The following is an 11,088-nucleotide window of genomic DNA, read 5'->3' on the forward strand; positions in this document are numbered from 1 at the left end:
TGCATTTGTTCTCACACAAAACATCACCATTTTTAGAATCTTCATCTATGAGTTTTTCTCTCATTTTTATGAGTTCTGCTGGGTCAACAGCCATCCAACACTCATCTCTTAATGAATGCACATTTTCATTTTTTCTACTTTAATTACAGCAAGGATGTCATGTGTTCAGCTTTTTTTTTTCTTTGTGTGTGAAAAATCCCAGATAAGCAAAGTAATTGTTTGGCTTAACTACCATTCCACAATCTTTCAGGATAGCTTTCACTTTTCCATGAAGAATTTATATATTCTGTGCCTCAGTTTCTTAGCCTGGTATCCTGTTGCGTCTTCACCTTGTCTCCCACTACAAGCAGGAGAGGGATAAAAGCTGGAGAACCAGGTGAAAGAGTTGACAAAGGAGTATGTTTTCCTCTGAAGGATGGAACTGAGAAAAGTATTAATTCCATGACTCTTGCACCATAGTTCAGCTAAGTTCCAAGTGCACTACTTTCCATTAGACAGATACTGTGCCAGTGCCCTTGAACTGTCATTTCAGTAGGCTGCTGGAAAGAAGAGAATTGTTAAATTGAAATATTGAGGATAAGGAGAAATTTATATTATGAGAGTGCATTTTCTAACTTGGGATTAGATACTGATTAAGAAAATTTTGTTTGTTGAAAGGAAGCATCATGGGGTCCTGATCCTGTTTGCCATTTGAGGCACTATGGTAAGTCAAGCAATAATTGTAATGTATTCCATGATTGGTTTTTTTTAAGAATGATGGAGCCAAATTCCACTGTTCTCATGTTATTCTACCTGGACAATAGAGAACAGCTTGGTGAGCAGTTTAAGGTGTGCTTGGTCTTTTAGTTTAGTGCTCTTCACTAGGTCAACAGAATTCTTTAATTATGATCATAGTATGGCTTTAGAGAAACCCACAGTATTTTTTTTTAATGTCTGGGTATTAATAAATTGTATGAACTAAAATAAACTGCTACCACATAGGGCAAAGTATCTGTTGTTACACTTATGTTCCATAAAAGGAAGACAAAATTACTGCTTGAAATACCGTCCCTATTGTCACTGTTGAGGAGGTATCAGATAGCAGGCATGGAGAGCCTTCAAATAATGAGGCAATATAAATTCTTGTATAGAGAACCTCAACTGTTACTTGATTCCTATCTTCAATTATATTAAGTGTCCCAGCAGTGTTTGATTGGGTTTGTTTAAATCATTAGTGATGCACTGGAGGAAAAGGATACTGTTATTGGTACTGAGGTTGTAACAGAACACCATGAAAAGTGGATGCTTATTTCAAGTATATTTGAACAGATTGACCAAAATAGAACTATGGCTTCAGTAGAGACTTTTTACATAGGAACTGTGTGTTCTGGCTGAAGAGGCAGTTTGGGAAGATGACAATGATCCTTTAAGGACAAGTGCAGTTGTGCATTTTTACATTTACATGTATGAGTTTAAAAGTCAACTAGGACATTTCATTCATTTTAGTTAAAGACTTCCACAAAGCCTCTTTTCTGTAGGCTGTGGGCTTTTTTATACGACCTTCAATTGATTACAAAGCTGACATTAAAGAAAAGTAAACTACACTTGAAGTTCTTATTGTAACAGGTCCATGCTACCTTCTCTTTCTGTACTAAGCTGGTGCCTGAGGCTTCTGAAATCATACAGCTCATGCCCAAAATGGAGAATATCCTCAGCAAATCTCCTATTTCTTACTTCCATCTCCTGTAATTTTTTTAAGACAAGTGTCTATTGCTTTCTCTGGCAGTTCTAAACTCTTCACTGCTTCTAGAGTGCGTCACATGCAGTGCACACGTGCAGCATGACCAGAAACTCAGGCATAATTTATTCTGCATAGATTTAAAAAGCACAATCACAGAGGGTGGCCAAGTGTCTTCCCACAGTGTTCCAAGCAATCAAATTAACCCAGGCTGGCTTAGCTTTCTCACACAAAGGTATTGAGCTGCCTGGTGAGTGCTGTGCCAGTGCTCAGTGCTCTCAGAATGTCAACCAGGAGGTTTTTGATCAGAGCAGCAGATTCCCTGTTTCACCAGTAAGATTTTGATTGTGAAATGGTCCATGTGAGATTGAATCTGACTGGGAAAATTAAACGGGAACCGCAACCTCTTGTTGAGAGAGAGGACAGAGCCCTTGTAAACGCTGAATTTTTCACCAAGGAGATTGGAAGAAAAATTCACAAACATGGAAAAAAAAAATAGTGCTAACATAATCTATGATTTAACTATAGGCATGAATAAGCACTTATGTAACATCTCCAGTACCTTTCTGCTTATCTGAGCCTCTAAATAGCATGTCTGTATACCATTTTTATGCAAAATCATAGTTTCAAACAAAAGGCGGTTTCACTTCTACTGTGCTGTAATTGGAAACATTTTTTAAAACGTGTGTGCCTTTCAAAACACAGGAAGAACACCTGTATGCTAAAGATGTATACAAACAATGTGTCCTAGGTGAATTTGTAGGGCCACTTGATAGGTCTGTTGATTTCAAGTTACTTTACTTGTAAGGGGACTGCAATATCCATATAGTGTTATGAATATCTATTTAATCTTAACTAGTTTCTCTGCGGTGGAATTAAGCTATTGCTCATGAAAAAGCATTCCAATGAAGCATTCAAGTCTAAATATATTCAAAATACAGATGACACTACTTTATTTTATTTTTTTAGACTTCTGGAAAAGCTTCCTAAGATGAAAAAAGATTAAATAAAAAAAATAAATTACCACAGACGTATAAATTGAACAGTAACATCTACCAAAGAGAGTTATTCATAGCAGCTACAAAAATAAATAGCAACAAAGTATTTTATCTGTGTAGCAATTTTGAATAACAAGTGATGGTGCATGAAAAACTGAAAAATTCTGTATTTGTATTGCACTCTTGGTTTTGCCTCATGGTCACTTGCAGTGTATTATCAGCATTGGTTTCTCCTTTCTTTCTTTCACTCTTCAGTTTTAAAAAGAACAACTCTTTCTCAAGTGTTATGGGGCTAATAATGATCAGACAAAATGGACTTATGTCCTCAGAGAAAAATAACCATAAACAGCAGAGGAAATACAGAAGCACTCAGGTATCTTGTCATGCAAACACCACATAACTGAATTCCAGGAAAGAATAAGCAATATGTTATTTTAAACAGCTTCCTTGGCACTCACTAATAATAGTGCTGACACGTTTTTCTCTGCTTTCATTTTGTAAGAAATCAGCTCTGAGTGTGTGGACTGGATGTTTTTAGGTCCACATCTGTTGGACAAGCCAGACAAGATGGAACGGAGTCCTGATGGATGATTTTGAGCAAACCTTGGTGGCTGCAGAAATCCTTCTTGTTGTAGTGCATGTCCTACCCTCCTCACAGAATTAATACTCTCAGCTGAATATGGTGAGTTCAGCAAAGACATTCTGGACCTGAGGCACTTCAGTTTTTTCCACCTTTTGGAAATCGAGGATTGTGTTTAGCTTTGGCTGAATCAAAAAAAAAATCTAAATAAAGATATCTGTGATAAGACACGATTTGATCTGTTTATAATATGCTGTAGAAAAGAAGCTGCCTTGACAGTAAGGATTCTAGAGGAAGTGAGAGAACTTGAGAGCTGTGTACTCTAGCAACTAGAACATTCCATAAGTGTTTCTTTAAAAACACCCTCTTGAAGTAGACAATTTAATGTTCTTCTTGAGTAAAATCTAACACAAGCAGCAGAGTGCTGAATACGGATCATTCTGCTGAAAGCTGATGTTTAAACAATAATTGTGACTAAATGGGTTCTTTCTAGGAAAACCAGGAAAATCTGAAGAGGGTTTTAAAATGAATTAATAACTCTTGATACTGCAACCCAAGATGGGCAAGTGACCTGCACTGAAGTCATGAAACAGGAACTCCAGGCTAACACATAACACCTGCAGCTGACCTTGTTCTGTTACTGGCACTACATGCTTTGAACAAGAAGTCTCTTCTTATGTTACCCTAATGTGGAAAATAGATAAAATTGAAAGTGTCTTCTAAGAATGTTCTGGTGAGAATACAGAGCAGGACTTCAGAAGGTTTATAAGACTGGCTAAGTCATCGTTTTGTATTTGTAAAATTCACTAACTATATTAAGCGTTAATGTAAACTGAGGATTTATAAATTTGACATATTAGCTCCATTTTCTGTTTTGTATTCATGTGCAATGACTGACTTGCAAGGCTTCTGTCATGAGGATGTTGACAGGAGCATAGGTGTGTGCAAATATACAGTATTTTTCTCAACCTGGACAATGACACATCACAGTAAAGGCAATAGGGTATGTCTGACAAATATGCTGAAAATGCAGATGCAATAACATATTCTTTTTTAATTGGAAAAGCAGCTATTATTTATAAGGGATATTTTTGAACGCATTATATGATATTCAGTGCAATTTCACATCCCATGGGTACAACATGAACAATGTATACTCTCCAGAGGTGTGTCCATGCACCTCACTACAACTAACAATTCAATTTTTGGCTCAGGATATAAAATTTTCGATTTTCAGTTTCAGGATAGATCCAACCTCTTTGAGCACCCAAGCCCAGATCCTCATTTGGATCCTAGTCTTTGGTCTCTGGACATTTTAGCTTCGGAATTAACTTTGAGAATTCAAGTATTTATATAATTTAAATAATTAATTTTAGCTTTGAACACTTATCAGACACTGCTATTAAAATTTCATCACACCTTTTTTTGTCCTATTTCCACCCACTGTTAACAATGGATGGACATTTCCTAACTCAAAATTAACAAAAATTTCATAGAAATCTGCAACTGAAAAGTTATGCATTCTGACCAATAATTGTGTTAAAGTGGATGGAGTCACTGTGAGATGCTGTATTAAAAATGAAATGGTAAAACACATTGCAGGTATGTTGTAATTTGAAACAAACAGATTAAAACCAGAACTCTTTGAGCATGGCCAGGGACACATGTATATTGCTACAAAAAAAAAAACAATTAACATCTGCACCTAACATGTCCTGAGGTGCAGAAAAAAACCTGAAATTTAAGAAAAAAAAAGCTGAAATTTAAGAAAAGCAGCCCTCCCTAGTCCAGATTTACACATGACAGCATCACCATACTGTTTCCATGTCATAGGGCTGAATATATTTGCATTTTTCTTAAGGAATCCATGGAGCTTTGCTTACAGAGGTTGCTGAAAGAGCCTGTCCCTGTTTTGGGGAGATAAAGAGTGTGCAGTTGTTGTATTTTTACTTGTGAGAGGAAGAAACTGAGTTGGAGGAGACTGTGGGGAGCCCTCATCAGGGTCTGCAGCTTCCTCAGGAGGGGAAGCAGAGGAGCAGCACCGATCTCTGCTTTGTGGTGACCAGTGACAGGAACTGAGGGAATGGCTGGAGCTGTGTCAGGGGAGGTTTAGGTTGGATATTGCAAAAAAGTTCTTTCCCCAGAGGGTGGCTGGGCACTGGAACAGGCTCCCCAGGGAAGTGGTCATGTCACCAAACAGAGCTCAAGGAGCATTTGGACAACGCTCTGAGACACGTGGTGGGATTCTTGGGGCTGTTCTGTGCAGGGCCAGGGGTTCCTTTCAGCTCAGGATATTCCATGACTCCATACACTCTCCCAGCCCACACACAGGGACAGACCCCAGGACAGCAAAGCCCAAGGCGGGCAATGCTTGAGGAAGTGTAAAGCTTCCCAAATTTCATATTGTTAGAGTTTGTCCAGGAACCCCTTCTGCAGTGAAACCCTGGTGAAACAATCTGCTGGGACTGTTCCAGGAAGAGATTATTCCCAAACAGAAATGGAGGCACAAGAGGGCAGGGAGGAGACAGAATCCTAGAATCATTTAGGTTGGAAAGACCCTTCAGATCATCCAGTCAAAACACTAATCCAACACCACCTTGTCCACCAAACCAGCGGGGTCTGAACAAGAAGGACAATCCCAGTGCAACAGTATTACCAGGAATTGTAGATGGCTTTGGGTGGATTTAAGTATTTATGCACCATGGCCCATCCCACACAGGGTTTAAAAAAAGCAGTGGTTTTCTTTCTTTTTTTTTTCTCTACAGATAGTAGTATAAGGATTCTTGTTTTGTAGAAAAACATTGCTCATGATTCCAGGAGAGGAGTTCCCCAAAGCAGAACATGATAACTGAAATGAAATAGAACGAATGCATCAAAACCAAGGCTTTTAATAAAATAGATCATATTTTTTCTACTCTAAAAGGTGTGCTAAAATATGTAACTATACATTGCTTCAAAGGGTGAAAGATCCTCCCTCTCCTGGGGGTATATAGCACCACCATAGCACATACATTGCTTTCCAAAGCAATGAAGCCCCCTAGGCAAATGTATCTGGGGGTTTGGACTCATCAGTCCTGGCAAGCTCATCCTTCTTGACTTCTCCATTAAAAGCATCAGGGGTGGAGTCTTTGGTGACAGTTTGGGCTGGTGCTGGGATATCTGTGATCCAAACGTGATTCTTTCTCATTGTCCCATAACTGGTGGTAATGGTGTAGATGTTGCTTCTCTGGTATTTCCTGGCAAACATGCAACAGGTTTCTTTCATCCCTCTTCTGAAGTTTGCATTATAGATGTAGAAGAGGATTGGCTTGGAGGCTGAAGAACTGAAAGAGATCCAGGTGGTGGCCAGGAAAACCAAGGAGCTCTTTCTGTAGTCTGTTTCCTGTGGGTGCCACAGCTGTACCATGTAGAAAGGGAGCCAGGACAGGAGGAAAACTAAGTTAAAGATGAAGAACATCTTGACATTTTTCACTTTTCTTCTTGAGATCAAATTCGTTGTCCTCCTGCCAGCCACGTCTTCAGTGCCTTTTCTCCAAATGTAGGTGAAGAGTTTCTCGTAGCAGAGGATAATGAAGAGGGCAGGGATCAAAAACAGCAGCACTGGGAGGTGGACAATACTGGAGTCGATTCCTTGCCAAGAATTGGGTAGAAAAAAGTTGCAGTGGTGGTCGCTGTCAGAGTCGTAGAGAAAATAAGCTGGTGATGCAAACAGAGCACCACAGAGCCAAGAGGCCACAATCATTTTCTTGGCTTTCTCCTTGGACATTTTGAAGTTCAGGGGACGGAGAAGAGTGTAGCATCGAGCCACGCCTATGGAGAAGAGCATGTAGACCTGGACTGCTGGGGTGAGGTACTGTATGTACCTGACCAGCTTGCACATCCCGTTCCCCAGCATCCACCTGCCGGAGGTCAGCTGGAGCAGCAGGAAGGGCGCGCTCACAACACTGGTGAGCAGGTCTGCACAAGCCATGGAGACCACAAAATAGTTGGGGGATTGTGTCTTCCTGCTCCTGGGCATCACTAAGCAAAGGAGGGAGTTTCCCAAGACGGAAACCAGCCACAGCACTCCCCAAACCATGCTGGCTGCTGCAATTTCCCCCGGCCTCAGTCCGTAGTCTAAGAGAGTTTGGTTCCTGCTTGAGCCAGGTCCTGTGGGTGACAATTCTGTCATCTCATAGCCAGCAGGAGGGATGGAGGTTTCGGGGTTGCTCGTGTTCTGCAGCAGGAGCAGTAAGGTAGGGAGAAGGAAAGTATTGCTGCTGTTATCCATGCTTTGGGCAAACTCAGCCATGTCTTTTGCTCAGGCTGCAGAAAGAGAGGAGAGAACACATTCTCTTGAACAGCTCTGCGTGAAAAGCCCACCTGAACCAATAAAAGATAACTCTCAGTAGTATCCATACTCCCTAGAGTAGTAGATTTCAGAGAAAAGGGTCAGAAATACACAGTGACACTACCTGGCATAGCAAAGGGAATTAAGTTTTGTGCAGGTTTTTAGGAATGCCCTGAGTATTTCAGACCAGCATTTCTGTTCTGAGGAAGGTGAATGTCCCTTTCACAGCTGGAGACCAAGGTGTCATTTCACCAGTGCTGGTGATCTGCAAACAGAATGAGTGGAACATATCCCACTAATCCCAGAAATGAGCTGTACTTCACGGTGTCCATGGAATTGTCAAAAAAGCAGACCAAGAGGGTCCCTGCACCCTTGACTTGATCTACGTTGGTCAAGGAGACAGGCAAGAGGTGGAAAGGGAAGTCACCTTTTCCACAATAACATCATCTTTATTGATAAGGGTACTAGCAGACAAACTATGCTCCCATCCAGTCATTAGTAACATGGGTGTTAATATCCCTAATGTTCCCGAATCTGTTTGTTCCTGGCCATAATTTTGGAAGGGAGGCGAGGTCTGGATTGGAAGGCAAAGGAAAGAACATCCAAGCAGAAGGAAGGACTGGCACCAAGCTGGGAGGTCACTCCTCACCGTGAATCCCCTGCAGCCCTTCCCCAGGGAGGAACTTTTCTTCAGGACCTGGACATTGTGTACCTTAAAGAGTCTGTTCTGAACAGCATTGGTGTCCCCACAGGCACCTGCCTCACTAGGTCCCTGCCCCGTCAAGGGTGGCAATTCTCTCTGTGGCCCTCAGAAGGACATGGCACAACAACGTACAGCAACCTCCCTCCAAAACCTGCAGAAGACTTTTGGATCAACAGCAGTGTTTTGATTCACAGTGAATACTCTGAGAGGAAGTCAGTGTCCTCAGGCAGCTGAGATGGGAGGTGGGAGAAGGGACAGGGGACCCTTTTGAGTTCCAGCAGTGGAGCCTCTGCTTGTCTTGTCAGAACTGTAAATAGATGTGACTGCAACCAGCTGTGCTCTGGAGAAAAGCCAGGGGGAGGGGGAATGTCCTTACCTTGGTCAGGGACCATCCACCCAGGCAGCAGCAAGTCTGACCCTTCACAGGTCACCCTGTCAAGCAGAACCTGCCTTAAGGTTCTGCAGGTCTGTAGGTGAGCCAGAGGACAACTGAAGGACTGCCAGGAGCAGCTGACACCAACAGAGAACACGGAACCCCTGCCTGCAGTTAAGTCACAAAGAGTTCTACATTCTCAGAACCCTTCTGACCCAAGCGCAGGATCCGGCACTTGGCCTTGTTGAACCTCATCCCATTGGCCTTGGACCATCTAGGCAGCCTGTCCAGGTCCCTCTGCAGAGCCTTCCTACCCTCCAGCAGATCAACAACGCCTCCACAAACTGGTGTCAACTCTGCAAATTGCCTGAGGAGTCACTCAGTGCCCTCAGCCATGGTGGTTGATAAGGATATTGGACAGGACTGGCCTTGGCCAGCTCTGGGAAGGGACAATCACCTTTGGGGAGTCACCTTTTCCACGATAATAAAATCTTCATGGATAAGGATACTAGCAGCCAAACCCTGCTTCCATCCAATCCTAAGTAACATGGGTTTTATGAACTGGTTCACACTTGTAGAACTCCAGAACTTTAAAACTAATTGTCTTGCCCTCTACCCCACAAGCTCAGACCCTTTAGGAAACAGAGTCTGCGGTTTGATTCCCCTTCCTCCCCCTGCTGATTTAGCCCAAGGCAAGAAGATGGCAAGTTCTTCTTTCTAAGCATTTCTAAAATCAAATGCAACGGAAGATTGGGAGAGGCCTGGTAGGCAAGATTAGAGAGGCTCTCTTAAAAAAATTCCTTTACAAATCAGCACTAACTTTTGCCGTAAAGGTGTCTTGAAATTTCTAGCTGTGGGAATTGATTCCTGAAATCAGTTTTGTATTGAGTTGGCAGGCCCCCAGGCATCAGTGTGTACACAACAGAAACAGCAGCCTTCTCAGCATAGAATCATGTCATATTTGAGGTTGGAAGGGAGGTCAGGAGGTTTCCAGCCTGTCCTGCTGCTTAAAGCAAGGAAGGTGTGAGACCAGACCAGGGTCTTGAAACCCTTCAGGGCTCAAGACTTTTGAACAACCCGTTCAACAGTCTTGCCTGTCCTCCTGTAGTTAAGCTAGGTCTGTGCTCTGGGCTTTCAACATGCCTTTTGAGAGGAGATTTGAGCCAATCTTCAGAGCAGCAGCAGCAGTGAGGTCAGTGATGGTTGTGTTCTTACTGTGTCAGTACAGAAGTTAAAATACCACGACACCACATGCTCATAACATCTGTAGGACATCTAATCAAGGCAACTCTGAACATTTTATAAGGTGAGTTTATAACAGCAAGGGGTGAGTGTATGTGAAATTCTTGCTCTCTAAACCATGTAGAATATTACTAGATATAAATGTCTCCTATGAACTGTGGCCATCGAGACAAGATGTTGGACTCTGAATTGGCTGTGGTGCAATGGAGAAGAAAATTCAATTAATAGTTTATCACTAAAAAGTCCAGTTCAAAAGCAGGAGGGAAAAGCAAATGGAGCAGGAAGTCAATTTTCCAGTAAGGAAAAACATTCAGTCATTCAATTTTCCTTGCTCCAATTCCACATAATATCTGGCAGTGTTTTGATTTCCTAGATATAAACAAATCATTGTAGTCTTTTCTGCTTGCATGTTTTTCCTAGAATACTTTTCCCCCTCTTAGCTTTCCTGTCCTTTTGGAAGATATACTAGTTTATTTTACATTAAAAAAAACCAAACCAAAAACAAAATGGATAAAATTGTGCATGTGTTTTTTGACTAGACTTGGAAATCTTTGTAGTTTACTGGGACCATTTGTGCTACCAACAGTTTTGTTTCCCTATCAAGACTTATTTTGTGGCTAAAACATTAGGATAGCTGAAAGCAGCTTTCCCTCTAGAGTATGTGTAAGTGGTCTCATGCTGTGTTCCAGACAAACTCTTAACATGCCTGATGATATTTCACTTCATTTTTATTGAGTTCCAAAGATGAGGCTCTGAGCAGTATCCATTTCTTTAATACAGGACTTTCCAGGCTGCTATTTAGATTATTTTTAATCTGAGTTTTTTTCAGTATGAAAGAAATATGAGTCAAAAACTTGAGTCCTTTTTGCAGCTTATTTGCTGTACAGTCTATAGTCATTCAGATGACGTTTTTAGCATGTTTCAGATGTAGTCCAGCATGATTCAATTTGCCCTGCAACAAAAAAGGGGAGGTGAAGGATCCCGTGGGAAGAAGTGAATGTGAGAAAGACAGGAGGTTCTGGTCCAAGAGCAATGAGGGAGATTAATGTCATCAAACTCTCAGCAGGTGGTTTTGATTACTATTTTCAGAAATACACTTTATTTGCAGGTCTTTGTGCTTTATCCCAACAAATTTTACTGGTGAC

General features: G+C 41.5%; 1 protein-coding gene across 1 annotated transcript; it reads right to left on the reverse strand.

Annotated features, from left to right (window-relative positions):
* Positions 1 to 6,163: 6,163 nt before the first annotated feature.
* LOC113976918 (probable G-protein coupled receptor 19) lies at positions 6,164 to 8,851 on the reverse strand. The gene is made up of 2 exons (XM_027702576.1): positions 8,705 to 8,851; positions 6,164 to 7,600 (listed from the first exon to the last, which is right to left on the reverse strand). Exon 2 carries the CDS (start codon positions 7,584 to 7,586, stop codon positions 6,333 to 6,335), a length of 1,254 nt encoding a protein of 417 aa, XP_027558377.1. The 5' UTR covers positions 7,587 to 7,600; positions 8,705 to 8,851; the 3' UTR covers positions 6,164 to 6,332.
* Positions 8,852 to 11,088: the final 2,237 nt, after the last annotated feature.

Source organism: Neopelma chrysocephalum, unplaced genomic scaffold (assembly GCF_003984885.1).
Source record: "Neopelma chrysocephalum unplaced genomic scaffold, ASM398488v2 Primary Assembly neopelma1_188, whole genome shotgun sequence".
Classification (NCBI taxonomy): Eukaryota; Metazoa; Chordata; class Aves; order Passeriformes; family Pipridae; genus Neopelma; species Neopelma chrysocephalum.